This window comes from Octopus sinensis, linkage group LG25, assembly GCF_006345805.1.
Source record: "Octopus sinensis linkage group LG25, ASM634580v1, whole genome shotgun sequence".
Taxonomy (NCBI): Eukaryota; Metazoa; Mollusca; class Cephalopoda; order Octopoda; family Octopodidae; genus Octopus; species Octopus sinensis.
The window spans coordinates 19,462,877-19,487,806 of NC_043021.1; the positions used below are offsets into that span (position 1 = coordinate 19,462,877).

Below are 24,930 nucleotides of genomic sequence, written 5' to 3' on the forward strand. Positions count from 1 at the left end.
ATATGTTTCTTGCAATGTGATCAAAATTTTGCCTCTTGAAATCTTCTGCCAATGTTTTACGTAAACAGCAAGATATTTTTCAGTGTTTTAATTTAATTCTGTTTGATGATTTTTCTAAGGCGCAGGAGTGGTTGTGTGGTAAGTAGCTTGCTTACCAACCACATGGTTCCGGGTTCAGTCCCACTGCGTGGCACCTTGGGCAAGTGTCTTCTACTATAGCCTTGGGCCGACCAAAGCCTTGTGAGTGGATTTGGTTGACGGAAACTGAAAGAAGCCCATCATATATATGTATATATATATGTGCGTTAGGAACATAAATTGTGACTAAGATTTGGTGGAAGATTTTAATTCAAAACTTATGAAAACAAGACATTTGTACTACAGAGCCAGAGCCGGTTCCAGCCGGGTTGGTAACGAAAGGGTTAAAATGGAGTTTTAATGAAGCATTGCATGATATTACTTTAAAGAAATTTATTGTACAAGGGTGGAACAGAGCAAGAAGGTACAAAGTAGACTACAAAAAGGAAAAGAAAACAAAACAAAATAAAGTTGCAGTTTTACTTTGTATTTTTATATCTCGGGGCTATAACCCCTTCTTCAGGACATTTGGAAAAGCAAGGGATGGAAAGGATGGAGAAGAGGAAGGTGACATGTGCAAACTGGGGTTGCTATAGTAACCAGTCTTCTTGTAGTTCCTTCCTGTTGTTAATGGTTGGTCTCAGTTTGTATAAAGTTCGTTAATGCTTACTTATTGTCCGTCTGTTTCGATAATGATTAATCACCATTTTGCAACTGTTTCCCCACATATTCATTTGTAGTTAGCTTTTGTAATTGTAGTGTGATGGATGAAGAGGACAACAGAAGGAGAAGAAATACAAACAGGTCTTACCTCGGCGAAGATCAGAGGTCTCTTACGAATTCGACACGTCCTGTCGCTTCCTCGTCTATGCTCCAACTGCCCGCTTCCGCGATCGCCACACGTGTGTCCCGCTTGACCGCTCCCCCCCCCCGCACATGTGCCCTCTAGTCTTCCACCGGGGCCCTTGCAAGCCCTACTTCCTCCCTCCTTTATCTGTCGTCCTCTTCCGCTTCCCCGTGCACATGCGCCCTCCAGTCTTCCACCGGGCCCCTGCAAGCCCTACTTCCGCCCTCCTTTATCTGTCCTCCTCTCCACCGACACCACAGTAATGCTATGAATTATGTTAACACTGACCTAAATAAGATAAAGTTTAATTAAAAGATATATGTAGTGAGTAAAGAAGATAATGACCGACAAGATTATCTTTTTTTTTTTTTTTTTTAAGGATCCACTCACATACTTGGATCTCCCTTTGATGCAAAAAACTATAGAAGAGGACGTTCCAGTTTTGCACCTGAATTTTTACAAGTAGGTGACCATTTTCTTCTCAGAGTTCAATCATGTGCTTCTGAATTCATTTACACTCTATGGTACCTTCTTAGAGGAGGCGCAATGGCCCAGTGGTTAGGGCAGCGAACTCGCGGTCATCGGATCGCGGTTTCGATTCCCAGACTGGGCGTTGTGAGTGTTTATTGAGCGAAAACACCTAAAAGCTCCACGAGGCTCCGGCAGGGGATGGTGGTGATCCCTGCTGTACTCTTTCACCACAACTTTCTCTCACTCTTACTTCCTATTTCTTTTGTACCTGTATTTCAAAGGGCCGGCCTTGTCACTCTCTGTGTCACGCTGAATATCCCCAAGAACTACGTTAAGGGTACACGTGTCTGTGGAGTGCTCAGCCACTTACATGTTAATTTCACGAGCAGGCTGTTCCGTTGATTTGGATCAACCGGAACCGTCGTCGTCGTAACCGACGGAGTGCTTCCAAAAAAAAATAAAAAGACCTTCTTAGACAAGTGTTTTCCACTAGCTTCTCAAGTCACCACAAATCTCGTCAGTGAAATGTGAAAGTATATCAGATGGACTGTAGCAACAGTAATTCTTTGCCTAGTTGTGTTAAAAAAAAACAAAAAAACACCAATATATTTCAGAGTTAAAACAAAATCACCCAGGTAGTGACTGCAAGAACAACAGGTGCGCATTTCACTGTATTTGCAGCTTGTCAGTATTATTTAATCGTGTCACTTTTGAAACGAGGTTAAATCAGCCAGTCTGAAGTATATAAAGAAAATGTATAAACGATACACTGGTTTTTCTTCTCATGCATATAGTTTACACATCTGTTTATACACAGAAATGCATTTCACTGTATTTGAAGCTTAGGGCTGTTTCTATTCAGATTTTATTTAGCCTTATTATAATATAAGGTGTCAGAACAAATTCTGCAAAGCGTTTTTGCCAATGCTCTAACGAATCTGCCAGTTTGCTGCCTTCTTGTGTGTAAATAATACCCCCCACGGTCACCTACGAAACATTATGACTTCAAAACGGGGCTTTAGCCAAAAAAACCATGACTTCATTGTGTCAACCACTCTGCAGGGTGGTTGGTGTTAGGAAAGGCATCCAGCCATAAAAAAAAAAAAAACCATGCCAAAACAGACACAGTAACCTGATGTAGTCTTCTACCTGGTCAGCTGATATCAAACTGTCCAACCCATGCCAGCATTGAAGGCAGATGTTAAATGAGGATGATCATTATATACTTCACACACACATATATATCTTATACATCTCAGTTCTTGAATGATTGTGTTTGCAGTTGTCTTTTGTCCATGCGTTTTAGAGGGATTGTTTTTATTTTTATATTTTTACATTTGTTTCAAATCCAGCTGTTTCCACTCCATATTTCAGATTTTATTTATCCTTATAGGCGCAGGAGTGGATGTGTGGTAAGTAGCTTGCTAACACACCACATGGTTCCGGGTTCAGTCCCACTGCGTGGCATCTTGGGCAAGTGCCTTCTGCTATAGCCCCGGGCCGACCAATGCCTTGTGAGTGGATTTGGTAGACGGAAACTGAAAGAAGCCTGTCGTATATATGTATATATATATATATGTGTGTGTGTGTTTGTGTGTCTGTGTTTGTCCCCCTAGCATTGCTTGACAACCGATGCTGGTGTGTTTACGTCCCCGTCACTTAGCGGTTCAGCAAAAGAGACCGATAGAATAAGTACTGGGCTTACAAAGAATAAGTCCCGGGGTCGATTTGCTCGACTAAAAGGCGGTGCCCCAGCATGGCCGCAGTCAAATGACTGAAATAAGTAAAAGAGTAAAGAGTTATATACTTCACACACAAACACACACATACATACATACATACATACATACATACATACATACATATATATATATATCTTTACTACCCATAAGGGGCTAAACACAGAGGCGACAAACAAGGACAGACAAACGGATTAAGTCGATTATATCGACTCCAGTGCATAACTGGTACTTTATTTATCGACCCCGAAAGGATGAAAGGCAAAGTCGACCTTGGCGGAATTTGAACTCAGAACGTAACGGCAGACGAAATACGGCTACGCATTTCGCCCGGCGTGCTAACGTTTCTGCCAGCTAACCCTATAAACTACATACATATATATATTATATATATATATATGTATGTAGTTTATAGGGTTTATATATATATATATATATATATGTATGTAGTTTATAGGGTTAGCTGGCAGAAACGTTAGCACGCCGGGCGAAATGCGTAGCCGTATTTCGTCTGCCGTTACGTTCTGAGTTCAAATTCTGCCGAGGTTGACTTGCCTGTCATCCTTTCGGGGTCGATAAATTAAGTACCATTTACGCACTGGGGTTGATGTAATCAACTAAATCCCTTTGCCTGTCCTTGTTTGTCCCCTCTGTGTTTAGCCCCTTATGGGTAGTAAAGAAATATATATAGGAGAGGCTGTGTGGTAAGTAACTTGCTTACCAACCACATGGTTCTGGGTTCAGTCTCACTGTGTGGCACCTTGGGCAAGTGTCTTCTACTATAGCCTCGGGCCGACCAAAGCCTTGTGAATGAATTTGGTAAATGGAAACTGAAAGAAGTTTGTTATATATATGTATATTTATATATATATATATGTGTGTGTTTGTGTGTCTGTGTTTGTCACCCCAACATCACTTGACAACCGATGCTGGTGTGTTTACATCCCCGTGTTTACATCTCCGTAACTTAGCGGTTTGGCAAAAGAGACCGAAAGAATAAGTACTAGGCTTACAAAGAATAAGTCTTGGGGTATATTTGCTCGATTAAAGGCGGTGCTCCAGCATGGCTGCAGTCAAAATAACTGAAACAAGTAAAGGAGTAAAGAGTATATATACACATACACACCTTGTACATCTTAGTTTCTTGAATTTTTGTGTTTATAGTTGTTTTTTGCCTATGTTATTTTTTCTTCTTTTTACAGCTGTTTCAAATCCAGCTGTTTCTATTGATTTCACTCTTTACACTTCACAGGGCATTACTGAAAATGTTGAGTGAGATTCATTACTGGGAGTATCTTATGTTTGAAATACCTTACTATGCTGCCAGAGTGTACTCAAAGCAGAAAGAGCTACGAGATCGCCGTGAACATGTACTGCTTGTTGTCAGGGATTACAACAGGTGAGACAATCTAAAACAATATTTGTTTCCACAGTTCTTTACTTCTGAGTGAAGGCATATGGCTTAGTGGTTAGGGTATTCAGTTTACAATTGTAAGGTCATGAGTTCAATTCCTAGCAGCGCTTTGTGTCCTTGAACAAGACACTTTATTTCTCATTACTCCAGCGCACTCAGCTGGCAAAAATGAGTTGTACCAGTAATTCAAAGGGCCAGCTTTCTCACATTCTGTCACACTGAATCTCCCTCAGAACTACATTAGGAGTACGTGTGTATGTGAAGCACTCAGCCATTTGCATGTTAATTTCATGAACAGGCACAGGAGTGGCTGTGTGGTAAGTAGCTTGCTTACCAACCACTTGGTTCCTGGTTCAGTCCCACTGCAAGGCATCTTGACCAAGTATCTTCTACTATAGCCTTGGGCCAACCAAAGCCTTATGAGTGGATTTGATAGATGGAAACTGAAAGAAGCCTGTCGTATATATGTATGTATATATATATATATATATATATATATGTGTGAGTGTGTTTGTGTGTCTGTGTTTGTCCCCCTAGCATTGCTTGACAACCGATGCTGGTGTGTTTATGTCCCCGTCATTTAGCGGTTCGGCATAAGAGACCGATAGAACAAGTACTGAGCTTACAAAGAATACGTCCCGGGGTCGATTTGCTTGACTAAAGGCAGTGCTCCAGCATGGCCGCAGTCAAATGACTGAAACAAGTAAAAGAGATAAAAGAGGCTGTTCCATTGATCAGACCCACTGGAACCCTTTTCATCATAACCAACGGAGTTCCGGTTCTGTTCTTTCCTTACGGAAAGTCTCAACAAGGGTGTTGGGTTGAGGACTTGAAAATTTTCAACTTAAATTTTATCAGGGTTATCTATGTATGAAATTAACCATATCTTGATTAACTGAGCATGAAGTTAACCCTGTGCAGGTTAGCTTATGAAGTTAGCCTTATCAGGGTTAACTGAGAATGAGATTAACCCTATTAGGGTTAATTTAAAATAAAGTTATTAACCCTACTAGTGTTAGCTTAATATGAGGATGTTGACCATTGTTACCCCTATCAGGATTAATAGAATGAAGTTGTTGACCCCCTTGGGGTTATCTAAGTATGATATTAACCCTATTAGGGTTATCTTAGTATGACATTAACCCTGTTAGAGTTATCTTAGTATGAAGTTAACCCTATCAGAATTAACTTATTATGAGGTTAGCCATATCTAGGTTACCTTAGTATGAGCTTAGCCATATTTGGGTTAACTTATGAGGTTAGCCATATTTGGGTTAATTTAGTATGATCTTGGCCATATCTGAGTTAACCTAGTATGAGGTTAGCCATAACTAGATTAACTTAGTATGAAGTTAGCCATATCTGGTTTAACTTAGGATGAGGTTAGCTACATCTGGGTTAACTTAGAATGAGATTAGCCACATCTGGGTTAACTTAGAATGAGGTTAGCTACATCTGGGTTAACTTAGAATGAGGTTAGCTACATCTGGGTTAACTTAGAATGAGGTTAGTTACATCTGGGTTAACTTAGAATGAGGTTAGCCACATCTGGGTTAACTTAGAATTAGGTTAGCCACATCTGGGTTAACTTAGTATAAGTTGTTAACCCTAAGGTTAACAGCCTTATCCCTTTCCATTACTCTTTCCTCCTTGCCCAGGATCATCAATTCTCTGAATCAAAACGAGCGAGGCCTATTTAAGGAGCGCATCAAGTTTTTGGACAAGAAAATTTCCCCGGGCCTCAGCAAGCTGACCTGGAATTCCAAAGGAACGACTGATTCCTTCATCACAGATTGCCGAAACACCGCCGAGAAGATCCAACAGAAGATTGATTGTTTCAAGGCTGACAACTTGAAGATTGCAATGAGTTGCGTGCAGATCAGTGAGATGTTGCTCACGGACATCGACTCTCGGAAGATTTACAAAGAATTAGAATTCGGTGATCATCAGGTAGGCTAGAAATAAAATCACTCGCTATTCGCCCCTTGACTCCCCCCCACCCCACCATTATTCAGCCATTCTTCATCTCCGGTGTTTTGTCTTGAGATTCTATATTTTAAACTGTTTTATCTATCTATCTGTTTGTCTATTTGTTTGTAAGTCTGGTTATCTATCTATCTGTCTATCTTCCTTTCTATCTATCTATCTATCTATCTATCTTTCTACATAGCTATCTGTTAATCTATCTATCTATCTGTCTATATCTGTCTCCTTGTCTATCTGCCTGCTTGTCTATCTGCCTACTTGTCTGTCTGCCTACTTGTCTGTCTGCCTACTTGTCTATCTGTCTGCTTGTCTATCTATCTGTCTATTTATCTATCCATCTATCTATCTGTTTGTCTATCTATCTATCCATCTATCTGTTTATTTATTTGTTTGTCTGACTACCTATCTATCTATCTATCTGTCTGTCTATCTATCTATCTATCTAACTATCTATCTATCTATCTGTCTGTCTGTCTGTCTGTTTGTTTGTTTGTCTATCTATCTATCTAACTATCTGTCTGTCTCTCTGTCTGTCTACCTATCTATCTGTCTATCTATCTAGCCATCTATCTATCTATCTATCTATCTATCTATCTATCTATCTATCTATCTATTTATCTATTTGTTTGCCTATCTACCTATCTATCTATCTATTTATCCATCCATCTATCCATCTGTTTGTTTGTCTACCTATCTACCTGTCTGTCTATTTATCTACCCTTTTTTTTAATTTTTATTTTTTATTTTATTTTTTTTTGTTCTTTTTTCCCTTTTACGATCCCTCTTGATCGAAAACCTACGCCACCCCTTTTTTTTTGTTTCTTTTGTTTTTTTGTTTTTTTCATCCCCCAAAAGAAAAGCTCTACCTTGTAACTTGTCCCATCTGTGTGCAGCCCTGTGTGGCCAATAAACTTATCTACCCTTTATATTTAAAGCACTTTTATCACTCTATCTGTCTGTTTTGTCTGTCTGCTTATTCACCTGCTTCTCTTTTGCCTCTTTGAATGCAGTTATCAATCTGCATGATAACATACCTCAGGCCACTCTCATATTCACAGCAGGCTGATGGAAGCCTGGCCAAGCAAATACAAATGATAATCTACAAAGGATAAAGTACTGGGGTAGCAACCAGAACATTTTAACCTATATCAGCTAAGGGTAGATAGAACCCTTAAGCCATATTAACTAGTCCAGAGATAAGATCTTAATGAAACCACTAACAAGCGATGGCAAATTTGCTTCAAAGGAAAGAGGGCCTCTTTAGCCCTTACAAAGATAGTGTCTTGGAAAAAAAAAAAACACACATAGTGGTGTAACCCTAACATTATATGCATTTAAAGTGGCCATATCCAGCCAAAATATCCTACTTGTTTTATGGTCAAACTTGGCCGATCAAGCCATTTACACCTCCTTTACGATGTCATTCCAAACTACCCAATCATCATTGTTATCATCATTTAACATCCATTGTCCATGCTGGCATGGGTTGGACTGTTTGACCAGGGCTGGTAAGCTGAGGGGCTGCACCAGGCTCAAGCCTGATTTGGCATGGTTTCTACAGCTGGATGCCCTTCCTAGTGCCAACCACTCCAAAAGTGTAATGGGTGCTTTTACGTGCCACCAGTATCTGCCATGACTATGAATCAAAGTGAATCAGACCAAACTTTAATGAGTTCGAGCCACTCACCCAGTGAGTATTTCTGCCAAATTTGGTGAAAATCTGTTCGGTTGTTTTCCAGTAATTTTGCAAACACACAGACAAAGACGAGTGATTACCATACGCAAACACACAGACAAAGACGATTGATTACTGTACGCAAACACACAGACAAAGACGAGTGATTACCATACGCTGCTTTCACTTATGTGCACAGAGTAATTAATACTGAGGTTGATTCATTCAACAACAAAAAAAAAAAAATCTTCAAGGCGGTGCCCCAGCATGGCCACAATCTAATAACTGAAACAACTAAAAGATGAAACATACTGCATTGCTATCATGATTTCTTTTCTCTGTCTAACTTTTTGTACAGAAGTAACAATATGATGAATGGGTCTGCATTGATGTGCTGTAAATTATTCATTGCATGAGAAACCAGGCCCTCACTAGGGGTTCTGGCCTTATTCATGTTGTTGAGTTTTGTGATTTTAACCCTTTAGCATTCAAATTACTTTGTCAAATATAATACTTGTTTATTCATATTGTTTTGAATTAAACATGTATTATCTCATAACTTTGAAATTTTGATGATGGGGCCTCCCAGAGGCAATGTGGCCGATGAATGTGTCACATAACTAGTACCCATGCTAGTGGCATGTAAAAAGCACCTTTTGAGTATTGGGCCTCAATGAGGCCATGTGGCCAATACTGTTGTTGTGTAACTAGCACTTGTGCTGGTGGTACGTAAAAAGCACCTTTTGAGTATTGGGCCTCAATGAGGCCATGTGGCCAATGCTGTTGTTGTGTAACTAGCACTTGTGCTGGTGGTACATAAAAAGCACCTTTTGAGCATTGGGCCTCAATGAGGCCATGTGGCCAATACTGTTGTTGTGTAACTAGCACTTGTGCTGGTGGTACGTAAAAAGCACCTTTTGAGTATTGGGCCTCAATGAGGCCATGTGGCCAATGCTGTTGTTGTGTAACTAGCACTTGTGCTGGTGGTATGTAAAAAGTACCTTTTGAGCGTTGAGCCTCATGGGAGGCAATGACAAGTGACCGAGACCTTTGGCAATATGCTGAGCTTGAGTAGCAAAAGCGAACAACAGAATTAGTACTTGGCTTAAGATATAAGCCCTGGGCTCAATTTGTTCGACTAAAAGAAAACCTTCAAGACGGTGCTCCAGTATGGCAACTCTCAAACGACAGAAACAAATTAAAGAATAACAAGAATGAAAGAATACATATTCTGTCGTTGATCCCCTGTTATATAAAATATTTAATGAATTGTTTGTATCTCTCCGTTACAGAAACAGCACCGGCTGAGGACACTTGCTAAAGTGATTGACATCCATGAAGAAATCCTCTCCATCATAGACAAACAGTTCGAAACATTCAAGAATGATGGCCCTGAGGTGAGGATTTTCAGCATTTTCAACAGAAACCTTTTTCTTTGTTTTTTTATCATTGTGGTTTATGATTTTGCCAACCGTTTCCTTCATCTTCAGCAATGAAGCTTTTATAAATATTTACACCTATACAACATTTACATCACAGCTTAAGAAGTTTGCTTTCCAAACCTCGTGGCGTCCGGTTCCGTTCCACTGTATGGCACCTTGGTCATGTCCCCGGAAATGCTTTGCGAGTGGATTTGGTGAACAGAGACTGAAAGAAACCCAATATTTATTCTGTCAGTCTCTTTTGCTGAACCTTTAAGTTATGGGGATGTAAACACACCAACACCAGTTGTCAAGTGGTGATGGGAGGACAAACACAGACACACACACATATACGACAGGCTTCTTTCAGTTTCCATATACCAAATCCACTCACAAGGCTTTGGTCGGCCCAAGGCTATAGCAGAAGACAATTGCCCAAAGTGTCACGCAGTGGATGGAACTGAACCCGGAACCATGTGGTTGGTAAGCAAGCTACTTACCACACAGCCACTCTTACGCCTACCTATCTTTTTTTTTCTTTTCACACACACACACACATATATATATACATATATACGACGGGCTTCTTTCAGTTTCCATCTACCAAATCCACTCACAAGGCTTTGGTTAGCCCAACGCAATAATAGGAGACACTTGCCCAAGGTGCCATGCTGTGGGACTGAACCCGGAACCATGTGGTTGGGAAGCAAACTCGTTACCACACAACCACACACACACTCACACATATATGTGTGTGTGTGTATGTTCAAAGGGGCACAGAAAATTTCCTGTCTTTCGGTAAAAGAAATTGCAGGAAGATCGGTTAATTATGGTTTTATTCAACATATTCTCCTCTCAGACTCACACACTTATTGCAGCAATCCTTCAGTTCTTCTAAGCACTGTAAAAGAACTCAGAATGATGGGCCTCCAACCAGGCTTTTCGCGATACCCTTAAACCCGGAACTTTCCAGCACCTCCTGTGTATCATCATCATCATCATTTAAAAATAGCATGGGTTGGACGGTTTGACTGAGGTCTTGCAATCCAGGAAGCAGCACCAGGCTTCCAATCTAATTTGGCAATGTTTCTATAGTTGGATGCCTTTCCTAATGCCAACCACTCTGAGAGTGTAGTGGGTATTTTTTTACGTGTCACCGGCATGGGAGCCCCTCATGGGGCACTGACATTGACCACGTTTGGATGGTTCTTTTTACATGCCACCGGCTCAGGAGCCAGTCAGGGGGCACTGGCATCATCAACTTTCGGATGGTGCTTTTTATGTGCCACCAGCACAGGAGCTAGTCGGGGCACTGGCATCAACAACGTTCAGATGGTGCTTTTTACATGTCACCGGCACAGGAGCCAGTCAGGGGGAACTGGCATCAACATTTGGATGGTGCTTTTTTTGTGCCACTGGCACAGGAGCCAGTCAGGGGGAACTGGCATCAACATTTGGATGGTGCTTTTTTTGTGCCACTGGCACAGGAGCCAGTCAGGGGGCACTAGCATCAACATTTGGATGGTGCTTTTTTTGTGCCACTGGCACAGGAGCCAGTCAGGGGGAACTGGCATCAACATTTGGATGGTGCTTTTTTTGTGCCACTGGCACAGGAGCCAGTCAGGGGGCACTAGCATCAACATTTGGATGGTGCTTTTTTTGTGCCACTGGCACAGGAGCCAGTCAGGGGGAACTGGCATCAACATTTGGATGGTGCTTTTTTTGTGCCACTGGCACAGGAGCCAGTTAGGGGGCACTAGCATCAACATTTGGATGGTGCTTTTTTTGTGCCACTGGCACAGGAGCCAGTCAGGGGGCACTAGCATCAACATTTGGATGGTGCTTTTTTTGTGCCACTGGCACAGGAGCCAGTCAGGGGGCACTAGCATCAACATTTGGATGGTGCTTTTTTTGTGCCACTGGCACAGGAGCCAGTCAGGGGGCACTAGCATCAACATTTGGATGGTGCTTTTTTTGTGCACTGGCACAGGAGCCAGTCAGGGGGCACTAGCATCAACATTGGATGGTGCTTTTTTTGTGCCACTGGCACAGGAGCCAGTCAGGGGGCACTAGCATCAACATTTGGATGGTGCTTTTTTTGTGCCACTGGCACAGGAGCCAGTTAGGGGGCACTAGCATCAACATTTGGATGGTGCTTTTTTTGTGCCACTGGCACAGGAGCCAGTCAGGGGGAACTGGCATCATCAACATTTGGATGGTGCTTTTTTTTTGCCACTGGCACAGGAGCCAGTTAGGGGGCACTAGCATCAACATTTGGATGGTGCTTTTTTTGTGCCACTGGCACGGAGCCAGTCAGGGGGCACTAGCATCAACATTTGGATGGTGCTTTTTTTGTGCCACTGGCACAGGAGCCAGTTAGGGGGCACTAGCATCAACATTTGGATGGTGCTTTTTTTGTGCCACTGACACAGGAGCCAGTTAGGGGGCACTAGCATCAACATTTGGATGGTGCTTTTTTTGTCCCACTGGCACAGGAGCCAGTTAGGGGGCACTAGCATCAACATTTGGATGGTGCTTTTTTTGTGCCACTGGCACAGGAGCCAGTCAGGGGCACTAGCATCAACATTTGGATGGTGCTTTTTTTGTGCCACTGGCACAGGAGCCAGTCAGGGGGCACTAGCATCAACATTTGGATGGTGCTTTTTTTGTGCCACTGGCACAGGAGCCAGTCAGGGGGCACTAGCATCACATTTGGATGGTGCTTTTTTTGTGCCACTGGCACAGGAGCCAGTCAGGGGCACTAGCATCAACATTTGGATGGTGCTTTTTTTGTGCCACTGGCACAGGAGCCAGTTAGGGGGCACTAGCATCAACATTTGATGGTGCTTTTTTTGTGCCACTGGCACAGGAGCCAGTCAGGGGGCACTAGCATCAACATTTGGATGGTGCTTTTTTGTGCCACTGGCACAGGAGCCAGTTAGGGGGCACTAGCATCAACATTTGGATGGTGCTTTTTTTGTGCCACTGACACAGGAGCCAGTTAGGGGGCACTAGCATCACATTTGGATGGTGCTTTTTTTGTGCCACTGGCACAGGAGCCAGTTAGGGGGCACTAGCATCAACATTTGGATGGTGCTTTTTTTGTGCCACTGGCACAGGAGCCAGTCAGGGGGCACTAGCATCAACATTTGGATGGTGCTTTTTTTGTGCCACTGGCACAGGAGCCAGTCAGGGGGCACTAGCATCAACATTTGGATGGTGCTTTTTTTGTGCCACTGGCACAGGAGCCAGTCAGGGGGCACTAGCATCAACATTTGGATGGTGCTTTTTTTGTGCCACTGGCACAGGAGCCAGTCAGGGGGCACTAGCATCAACATTTGGATGGTGCTTTTTTTGTGCCACTGGCACAGGAGCCAGTCAGGGGCACTAGCATCAACTTTGGATGGTGCTTTTTTTTTGCCACTGGCACAGGAGCCAGTCAGGGGGCACTAGCATCAACATTTGGATGGTGCTTTTTTTGTGCCACTGGCACAGGACCAGTCAGGGGGCACTAGCAATCAACATTTGGATGGTGCTTTTTTGTGCCACTGGCACAGGAGCCAGTCAGGGGCACTAGCATCACATTTGGATGGTGCTTTTTTTGTGCCACTGGCACAGGAGCCAGTCAGGGGGAACTAGCATCAACATTTGGATGGTGCTTTTTTGTGCCACTGGCACAGGAGCCAGTCAGGGGGCACTAGCATCAACATTTGGATGGTGCTTTTTTTGTGCCACTGGCACAGGAGCCAGTCAGGGGCACTAGCATCAACATTTGGATGGTGCTTTTTTGTGCCACTGGCACAGGAGCCAGTCAGGGGGCACTAGCATCAACATTTGGATGGTGCTTTTTTTGTGCCACTGGCACAGGAGCCAGTCAGGGGGCACTAGCATCAACATTTGGATGGTGCTTTTTTTGTGCCACTGGCACAGGAGCCAGTCAGGGGGCACTAGCATCAACATTTGGATGGTGCTTTTTTTGTGCCACTGGCACAGGAGCCAGTCAGGGGCACTAGCATCAACATTTGGATGGTGCTTTTTTTGTGCCACTGACACAGGAGCCAGTCAGGGGGCACTAGCATCAACATTTGGATGGTGCTTTTTTTGTGCCACTGGCACAGGAGCCAGTCAGGGGGCACTAGCATCAACATTTGGATGGTGCTTTTTTTGTGCCACTGGCACAGGAGCCAGTCAGGGGGCACTAGCATCATCAACATTTGGATGGTGCTTTTTTGTGCCACTGGCACAGGAGCCGTCAGGGGGGCACTAGCATCAACATTTGGATGGTGCTTTTTTTGTGCCACTGGCACAGGAGCCAGTCAGGGGGCACTAGCATCAACATTTGGATGGTGCTTTTTTTGTGCCACTGGCACAGGAGCCAGTCAGGGGGCACTAGCATCAACATTTGGATGGTGCTTTTTTGTGCCACTGGCACAGGAGCCAGTCAGGGGGCACTAGCATCAACATTTGGATGGTGCTTTTTTTGTGCCACTGACACAGGAGCCAGTCAGGGGGCACTAGCATCAACATTTGGATGGTGCTTTTTTTGTGCCACTGGCACAGGAGCCAGTCAGGGGGCACTAGCATCAACATTTGGATGGTGCTTTTTTTGTGCCACTGACACAGGAGCTTGTTTGGGCACTGGCATCGACCATGTTCAGATGGTGCTTTTTACATGCCACTGGCACAGGAGCTAGTCGGGGCACTTTTGAAAGTCTATGAGGATTACTTAATGCAGATTTTGAAGTGTAAAGGTGATTTTTCAAAAAAAAATTTTTTTTTTAAATGTTATAAAATTTGTTATGAGGATGTTACTAAGCCTTTTTGGGGGGAAGAAGTTTCTAGTGTGTGAGTGCTTTCATTAAACCTCATCTATACTTATATGAGGGTCTGCTGAACTTTTCAGCGTCCCCTTGTATTACAACGGTTGTACAGTAAAGCTCTCCTGTCTATTTTCCAATCAAAGGTCTACAACTATTGGTTCATTCATATTAACAATCTGGACAAGATGATAGAAGAAGCCTTCCGTCTGAACGTCAAGTACTCCCTGCAGACCATCTCGAAAGCAATCAACATTGACACGAAGGCAGCACCAAACCCTCTCTTCAGTGTAGAAGTCATTCTCCGTAATGACACTGTGAGTATCTCCTTTAGCTTTTCTTCTTTTTTTTTTTGTATCCTTTACTTGTTTCAGTCATTAGACTGTGCCCATACTGGAGCACCTTGAATAATAATTAATAATAATAATAATAATAATAATAATAATTCTTCTTCTTCTTCTTCTCTTTCTTCTCTTTCTTTTTTTTATTTCTTCTCTTTCTTTTTCTTCTCTTCTTCTTCTGTTTCTTCTCTTCTTCTTTTTCTTCTTCTTCTTCTCTTTCTTCTTTTTCTTCTCTTTCTTCTTCTTTTTCTTCTTCTCTTTCTTTTTCTTCTCTTCTTCTTCTTTTCTTCTTCTCTTTCTTTTTCTTCTCTTTCTTCTTCTTCTCTTTCTTTTTCTTCTCTTTCTTTCTTCTTTTCTTCCCCCTCTTCCTTCAGTTCTTTTTCTCTTATCTTCCCCCTCCCCCTTCCTCCAATTCTTCTTCATTTTCTTCCTCTTCTTTTTCCCTTTCTCCTTCTTCACCAATGATTAATATTTCATGCTAATCTATGTTCTAAACAGTGACTTAATCATAATCCTAATCATTACATAATCTTAATCATAATCTTAATCATTACTGCATTCAATATTTTCAAAGTTAACTAAAAGAAAAGCACCATAGGCGCAGGAGTGGTTGTGTGGTAAGTAGCTTGTTTACCAACCACATGGTTCCGGGTTCAGTCCCACTGCGTGGCATCTTGGGTAAGTGTCTTCTGCTATAGCCTCGGGCCGACCAAAGCCTTGTGAGTGGATTTGGTAGACGGAAACTGAAAGAAGCCCGTTGTATATATGTATATATATATGTATGTATGTGTGTGTGTCTGTGTTTGTCCCCTAGCATTGCTTGACAACCGATGCTGGTGTGTTTACGTCTCCGTCACTCAGCGGTTCGGCAAAAGAGACCGATAGAATAAGTACTGGGCTTACAAAGAATAAGTCCCAGGGTCGAGTTGCTCGATTAAAGGCGGTGCTCCAGCATGGCCGCAGTCAAATGACTGAAACAAGTAAAAGAGAGAGAAAGAGAGATCCTTAACATATTTCAAGAGAAATAAGGTGATAAAAGAGCTAAACTTGACAGAAACAGGCTTAGCGCTTACATGCATGTAATATAGTTTTTTAATACTATATTTATATTACTCTCATCATTATGATTGTCATCATTATTATTCCGTGTATGTATACATACTGAAATTTTCAACATACAAGTCAAATTTTTCAGATCAAAATTTACAGCCAAAAAGAAGGCATGTTGCCTTATAGGCAGGTTGCCTTATAGGCGGGTTGCTGGACCAAAAAACCTCATACAAAATGCAGCAGGATCTGGAGAGATAGAGACAGTGTTTGAGTGTTTATACCACATGTTTACACTACAGTCAACTCTCGCTACTATGCCAGTTTTGCGCGGTCCCGGCCAAATAATAAACAAAAAAGTTTTACTATGCCACCCTCAACTCTCGCTACTATGCCACTTGTAAACTGAAGCGCACACAACTTTTCGACATTTTGTACATTTCGTATTTGTAATCTTGTGGAAAAGTTCAGAAAGTAGCACACAATGTCAGCTCAGAAACGCAAGCGGACTGAGTTTACGCTGAAGGAAAAGAAGGAGATTATCGATGCTGCGAAAAACGTTATTGTCGGGCCCCTCGTATCATTAGTAATATCTGATACAAGTTACCGCCCCTTGTATTGTCCGACAACATGTTTCACTCTAGAAGAAATAGCAAAGGAGGTAATGCATAACGAAGAGCCGGTGGAAAGTGAAGACGACGAGGTAATTGTGGAAGAGGAATACGTTTCGTTTGCAGATGCCCAGAGAGCATGGAGCACTATCCGAAAGTTTATGCAGCAGCAGAGCAGCAGAAAACCCAGCGTCATGCAGGCGTGTGATAGGCTAGACAACGAAATGAATGAAATCCACCGAAAGAAGATGCGTCAGCCGACAATTTTTGAGAGCTTCGGGATTAACTAAAAGCAATCTGAACTTAATAAACTTGGATGTCTTCTTTTTACCATTGCATTGAACTTCTTATTGGCCTTACTTCCTACCCTATGAATTTTTATTCGTATGTTCAGTAAATTTTTGGTTATGTAGTGTTTAGATAACAGACTCTCGGTACTATGCCATTTTGGCTCAGTCCCGCAGGGTGGCATAGTAGCGAGAGTTGACTGTATATATACTACGTTGATTTGTCTGCCAGAAAATACAGTGTGTATGATATGTAGTGTCCGTAATCCTCATTAAAAAACTTGTATTAAAAGACCGTGAGATCCGATGAAAAACCTTCAGTTTTCTACTTCTCTGTACAGATCCACTTCTCACCAAGCATTGAGGAATTAGATAACATGGTGTACTATGTGGGAAAGGATATGATAACATCACTAAGTCAGATACCACGTCTGATTGAAAAGTATCCCAAAGAAGGAGTATCAAAATTGGTAAGAGAGTGACATTTTTCCTTTTTTTTTCCCCCCTCATAAAAGTTCTAATAGTCTGGTTGCTGTGCTTGGTTTGTCACCTATTTTCTACTATAGCTTCAAGTTGATCACTGTCTTTCTGCAGAGACCCCTGGCTATGAGTATGTGCATGCCAATCTCTCCACCCTGAAGAGGGAAGCCTGATATACCATAATATCTGTGCATCCACTATTCACTGCATATTCTTGACTCTGTGCGAACTCCATCTGCAAACATTATTACATAATTTCAATCCTCTAGAAACAGCTGTCGGACCTGAAATATCATACCTTTTCCCCTTAGTTTTCTTTGTACTTTGTGTAAATCTTCTCTGTTAACTTATACATTTATAGCTGAGTGGTCATTGTCTGAATATTTTCAGTCTTTGTTTTCTCTCTATTTGCATGGCTTAGTGGTTAGAGTATTGCACTCACGATTGCGAGATCGTGGGTTTGATTCCCAGACTGAGCATTGCGTTGCGTTCTTGAGCAAAGCACTTCATTTCATGTTGCTCTGCAATCATATGGACACCTGGCATGTGGCACCCAGTTGCACCTGTACAGGTAATGTTGATGTGATGGAGGAAGTGAGCTTATGTCTACACAAACATTTCATCACTATAAACAAATCATTTGTGTGGTTGGGTTGATCAGTAAGAAACTGTCAAACCCTCATACAACAATGGGAGAGTCCATTATATAATAATAATAATAATGAAATCATTGTATACAGTGCTCAGGTGCACCACAACTTGTCAGAAAGTGCATATAAAGTACATGCAGTAATGTACAAATGTCTGGAAAGCGAACAATGCATGAGTCAGATACATGCTTGTGTGTGTATGGAGGGGAGGAAATCAGGTGTGGTGTTGGCGAATCTCAGGAAGCATGGAAGTTTTGAAGGATGCAGTGCTCCGACAACTAACAACTGATGCCGGCAGTTTGTTCCATGCTTCAGCAACTCTCAGCGTGAAAAAATGTTTCCTGAAGTCATGGGAGCTGACTTATATACACACACACACACACATACATAGACGGATCTCTTTATCACTTGTTTTTCCTTGCAGTGTATATCTGAAGAAGTTTCAACGAATGAAGAAATCAGGAAAATCAAGATCCTCATTGCAACCGGAATGAAGACAAACGCCAGCAAACTTTGGAATTATCGCCTGACCTGGGAGGAAGAAAAGGTTTTGTGGGAGATTGACAAAGAGTCCTTCATATCTAGATACAAATTGTCACAGCCGTCTGTATCAAAGTTTGATGGAGATATCGGCAGGTAATTCAGGATGTGTGTCTTTTTATATACACCTCTTACTCTCTCTTTTACTCTTTTACTTGTTTCAGTCATTTGACTGCGGCCATGCTGGAGCACCGCCTTTAATCGAGCAAATCGACCCTGGGACTTATTCTTTGTAAGCCCAGTACTTATTCTATCGGTCTCTTTTGCCGAACCGCTAAGTGACGGGGATGTAAACACACCAGCATCGGTTGTCAAGCGATGGTGGGGGGACAAACACAAACACGCACACACACACACACATATGTATACATATGTACGATGGGCTTCTTTCAGTTTCCGTCTACCAAATCCACACACAAGGCTTTGGTCAGCCCGAGGCTATAGCGGAAGACACTTGCCCAAGATGCCACGCAGTGGGACTGAACCCGCAACCATGTGGTTGGTTAGCAAGCTACTTACCACACAGCCACTCCTGCGCCTGTGTATATATATTTATGTATGTATCTATTTCTTTACTACCCACAAGGGGCTAAACACAGAGGGGACAAACAAGGAAAGACAAACGGATTAAGTCGATTATATCGACCCCAGTGCGTAACTGGTACTTATTTAATCGACCCCGAAAGGATAAAAGGCAAAGTCAACCTTGGTGGAATTTGAACTCAGAACGTAGCACAGACGAAATACCGCAAAGCATTTCGCCCAACGTGCTAACGTTTCTGCCAGCTCACCGCCTTTATATATATATATAAAGTGTATATATATTTATGTATGTATCATCATCATCCTCATCATTTAACATCTGTTGTAGATGCTGTCATGGGTGGGATGGTTTGTCTGGGGCTGGTGCATTGCCTTGAGGGACTGATTAATTAATTAATTAATTTCCTGTCTTCCGTGGTGAGATGGAAGACAAGGTAACAGTGGGAACAGGTGAAGAAGGTTGGCAACAGGAAGGGCATCCGGTTGTATGCCGCAAAAAAAAAATCTGCCACGACAAATTTCCATTTGACCCACGCAAGCATAGAAAAGTGGACAATAAGCATTGATGATGATGATGATGATGTAGTAGTAGTAGTAGTAGTAGTAGTAGTAGTGTCTAAAGAAGGAGCAGATTTCTCGCAAAGAAACAAAGCTTCATTCGTGGAAGTTAGTTGACAACATCGGTGAAAAGTTAAATGTTGAATTTTCACCAAGTCTCCCATCATCATCATCATCATCATTGTTTAACGTCTGCTTTCCATGCTAGCATGTGTTGGACCATTTGACTGAGGGCTGGCAAACCAGATGGCTGCACCAGGCTCCAATCTTGATCTGGCAGAGTTTCTACAGCTGGATGCCCTTCCTAATGCCAACCACTCCGAGAGTGTAGTGGGTGCTTTTACATGCCACCGGCACGGGGCCAGTCAGGTGCTGCTGGCAACGACCTCGCTTGAATCTTTTACATATGCCATCGGCACAGGTGCCAGTAAGGCAATGCTGGTAACGATCCCGCTCGAATGGTGTCTTTTACGTGCAACTGGCATGGAGGCCAGATAGCCGCTCTGGCAACGATCACATTCGGATGGTGCTCTTAACACCCTACTAGCATGGGGCTCGAATGGTGCCAGTAAGGCGACGCTGGTAACGATCACACTCGAATGGTGCCTTTTAAGTGCCACTGGCACAGAAGCTGGTTAGCCACTCTGTCGTATTTTGTACAGTTCCACTTAGATTGTGTTTGCATTGTGTATGTTGGCTGGTCACTTTCCCTGCTTGTACATTCACACACAAACACACCATCATCATCATCATCATTTAACGTCCGTCTTCCATGCTGGATTGGATTAGACGGTTTGACAAGAGCCAGCCAGGTAGAAGACTACACCAGACTACTGTGTCTGTTTTGGCAGGGTTTTTATGACTGGAGGCCCTTCCTGACACACGGACACACACATTTTTTTTGTCTTTTATCTGTTTCAGTCATTAGACTGTGGCCAAGCTGGGGCACCAGCTTAAAGAAATCTTTTAGTTGAATGAATCGATCCCCAGTTTTTGTCTTTCGTTTTTCTTTAAGCTTGATACTTATTCTATCAATCTCTTTTGTTGAACTGCTAATTTACGGGGATACACACACACCAACACTGATTGACAAGTGGTGGTGGTGGGGGACAAACAGACATAAAGGTGCATACACACACACACACACACACACATATATACACAACAGGCTTACTCTTTTACTCTTTACTCTTTTACTTGTTTCAGTCATTTGACTGTGGCCATGCTGGAGTACCGCCTTTTAGTCGAGCAAATCGACGCCCAGGACTTATTCTTTGTAAGCCTAGTACTTATTCTATCGGTCTCTTTTGCCGAACCACTAAGTTATGGGGACGTAAATATACCAACATCGGTTGTCAAGCGATGTTGGGGGGACAAACACAGACACACAAACACACACACACACACACACATATATATATATATATATACGACAGGCTTCTTTCAGTTTCCGTCTACTATAAATCCACTCACAAGGCTTTGGTCGGCCCGAGGCTATAGTTGAAGACACTTTCCCAAGGTGCCACGCAGTGGGACTGAACCCGGAACCGTGTGATTGGTAAGCAAGTTACTTACCACACAGCCACTCCTGCACTTCTTTCAGTTTCTTATTTCTTTATTGCCCACAAGGGGCTAAACACAGAGGGGACAAACAAGGACAGACAATGGGATTAAGTCAATTACATCGACCCCAATGCGTAACTGGTACTTAATTTATCGCCCCTGAAAGGATAAAAGGCAAAGTCGACCTTGGCAGAATTTCAACTCAGGATGTAATGGCAGACAAAATACCACCAAACATTTCACCCAGCGTGCTAACATTTCTGCCAGCTCGCTGCCTTCATTCAGTTTCTGTCTACTAAATCCACTCACAAGGCTTCGGTTGACCCAAGACTATAATAGAAAACTCTTGCCTGAGGTACCACACAGTAAGACTGAACGCAGAACCATGTGGTTGGAAAACAATCTTCTTACCACACAGCTACACATATCCTTTATTACATAACTGCTTTATGTATGTCATCCTTTAACCCTTTCGTGACCAACCAGGCTGAAACCGGCTCTGGCTCTAAGTAAAAATGTCTTGTTTTCATAAGTTTTGAATTGAAATCTTCCACTAAATCTTAGTCACAATTTATGTTCTGAACACTAGTTGAATGATAACTAAGTTATTTTACTAAATTCTTTGTTATATTTAAAGTAATTTACAGAAATACAGAGCATCTCAACAGAAATATGGTAACAAAACGGTTAAGAAATGATTAATTTAACCCTTTTGTTACCAACCCAACTGGCTCTGGCTCTGTAGTACAAATGTCTTGTTTTCAAAAGTTTTGAAATAAAATCTTCCACCAAATCTTAATCACAATTTATATTCTTAACACTAGCTGAATGATAACTAACTTATTATACTAAATTCTTTGTTACATTTAAAGTAATTGAAGGAAACACAGAGCATCTCAACAGAAATATGGTAACAAAAGGGTTAAAATATATAACAGAGAAATAATTCTTAACCCTTTCGATACCAACCCAGCTGAAGCTGGCTTTGGCTCTGAGTACAAATGTCTTGTTTTCATAAGTTTTGAATTAAAATCTTCCACCAAACCTTAGTCACAATTTATGTTCCTAACACAAGCTGAATGATAACTGAGTTATTTTACTAAATTCTTTGTTATATTTAAAGTAATTGAAAGAAACAGAGAGCATCTCTGAATAAATACTGTAACGAAAGGGTTAATAACATTATGGTTTTTCCTCTTATGTTTCAGATACACGGAAAAGGCAAACAACATCCAAAGCAAAGAGACAGTTATGAACATAGACTTTGTCGTCCTCAACTGTACTCCCCTGAAAGCTGCCATCCAGGGCCATTGTATAGAATGGCAGAATAAACTAACAGGTCTTCTTTTGGAATTGGCCACAACTGAACTCACAACTCTTGATACCTACATTAAAACGAACACTGAGCTGTAAGTAATTAGGGATCATTTGTGCGTTGGGGTTTGTTTCTATCATTTCATTTGGTATTGTTTTACAGGTTTTAACCATAAAACTGTGGTCCTGAAGGGCTTAGTATTGGCACCTGCGTTTTTGTCTGGTCTTTCTTTTGTCAATGTTGGGAGAAGATAAAGCAATATTGGGCCTGGGTGGGATTTTGACTTATAACTTTAAAGAGAAAGCATTGAGCTTATCATTATCATCATCATCATCATCATCGTTCAACGTCCGCTTTCCATGCTAGCATGGGTTGGAAGAATGACTGAGGGCTGACGAACCAGATGGCTGCACCAGGTTTCAATCTTGATCTGGCAGAGTTTCTACAGCTGGATGCCCTTCCTAACGCCAACCACTCTGAGAGTGTAGTGGGTGCTTTTACGTTTCACCGGCACAGGACCAGTCAGGCGGTACTGGCAACGACTTCGCTCGAGTCTTTTACACATGCCACCGGCACAGGTGCCAGTAAGGCGATGCTGGTAACGATCACGCTCGAATGGTGCCCTTTTACGTGCCACCAGCACAGAGGCCAGATAGCTGCTCTGGCAACGATCATGCTCGGATGTTGCTCTTTAAGGCGATGCTGGTAATGATCACGCTCGAATGGTGCCTTTTAAGTACCACTGGCACAGAAGCCAGTTAGCCGCTCTGTCAATGATCATACTTGTATAGTGCTCTTTGCACCCCACTAGCACGGACGCCAGTCATCGAATTTTCATTTTCATTTTGATTTTTGATTGCCAAATTATTTGTCAAATGTTCTGGCTTCTGCTGCTCACACACACATGTGACTTTGCCTTTCCCTAAAATTTTTGGCCTTGTGCTAGAATTTGAAATTATTATTAGATTAATGTAAAGGACAGTGGTGTAGTATAGTGGGGATCGGTTGAGCACCAAATGTTAAGATCTGTGGTAATAATAAAATTGGTAAAAAAGGGTGAAGACCTCCTTTGGTCATGAATGACCATGGGACTGCACCTAGAAAGTTACCCTCTGCGGCACAAGTCCGGACAAAGCTGTTTATGGAAGACCAGGAATCGCCCATGCATACCAGCTTCCTCTCTCCATGCCATCGTTGTTGTCCAAGGGAAAGGCAGGAGCCGATACAGCTTGGCACCAGTGATGTAGCAGTTCATCTCTACAGATGACTGAACTGGAGTAACATGAAATAAAGTGTCTTGCTCAAGAAAACAACACAGCCTGCTCCGGGAATTGAACTCACTACCTCATGATTGTGAGCCCGACACTCTAACCACTGAGTCGTTCTCCTTCACAGTCGGTAGAGCACTAAATACAAACAACAGTAGAGTGGTATAGTTTTCATGGAGCATCGTTTGATACTATCTGGAGCATCGCCCTTTAGTCGAGCAAATCAACCCCAGAACTTATTCTTTGTAAGCCTAGTACTTATTCTATTGGTCTATTTTGCCGAACTGCTAAGTTACGGGAACATAAACACGCCAGCATCGCTTGTCAAGCGATGGTGGGGGGACAAACAGACACACAAATATATATATATATATATATATACATACATATATATATATATACATATATACGATGGGCTTCTCTCAGTTTCCATCTACCAAATCCACTCACAAGGCTTTGGTCGGCCCGAGGCTATAGTAGAAGACACTTGCCCAAGGTGCCACACAGTGGGACTGAACCTGGAACCATGTGGTTGGTAAGCAAGCTACTTACCACACAGCCACTCCTACGCCTATATATATAAATGTTCTAAATATGTTTCTTTATAAAGCCCAAACAATACCATTTATAAAAAATGTAAAATATAGGTCAATGCTTATTACTATGACCTAGTATTTCAATATTTCAGGGTTAAGAGCCCTTCTTCAGGAAATCTACAGAGAAAATACAGGTTGTAATACCAACTATTGACCTGTATTTTTAACTTTTTTTTAATTTGCATTGTTTTGAAACATTTATATAAAGGACTGTAGTATACTCTTTACTCTTTTACTTGTTTCAGTCATTTGACGGCGGCCATGCTGGAGCATCGCCTTTAGTCGAGCAACTCAACCCCGGGACTTATTCTTTGTAAGCCCAGTACTTATTCTATCGGTCTCTTTTGCCGAACCGCTAAGTGACGGGGACGTAAACACACCAGCATCGGTTGTCAAGCAATGCTTGGGGGACAAACACAGATACACAAACATACACGCACACATATATATATATACATATATACAACGGGCTTCTTTCAGTTTCCGTCTACCAAATCCACTCACAAGGCTTTGGTCAGCCCGAGGCTATAGTAGAAGACACTTGCCCAAGGTGTCACGCAGTGGGACTGAACCCGGAACCATGTGGTTGGTAAACAAGCTACTTACCACACAGCCACTCCTGGTAAGTATGGTAAGAATCAGTAGAGCGCCAAGTATAACGATCAGTGGTGTAGTATAGGCAA

At 42.2% G+C, this 24,930-nt stretch overlaps 1 protein-coding gene across 1 annotated transcript in view; it reads left to right on the forward strand.

The window, feature by feature from the left end:
• LOC115224528 (dynein heavy chain 2, axonemal-like) overlaps window positions 1-24,930 on the forward strand; it is a 211,781-nt gene that overhangs the window by 37,880 nt on the left and 148,971 nt on the right. Inside the window, exons 14-21 of the mRNA XM_036513449.1 lie at window positions 1,305-1,387; window positions 4,388-4,534; window positions 6,208-6,499; window positions 9,503-9,607; window positions 14,595-14,765; window positions 17,076-17,204; window positions 18,289-18,500; window positions 22,277-22,477. Coding sequence (XP_036369342.1) covers window positions 1,305-1,387; window positions 4,388-4,534; window positions 6,208-6,499; window positions 9,503-9,607; window positions 14,595-14,765; window positions 17,076-17,204; window positions 18,289-18,500; window positions 22,277-22,477 — 1,340 coding nt within the window. The remainder of the gene's footprint in view (window positions 1-1,304; window positions 1,388-4,387; window positions 4,535-6,207; window positions 6,500-9,502; window positions 9,608-14,594; window positions 14,766-17,075; window positions 17,205-18,288; window positions 18,501-22,276; window positions 22,478-24,930) is intronic.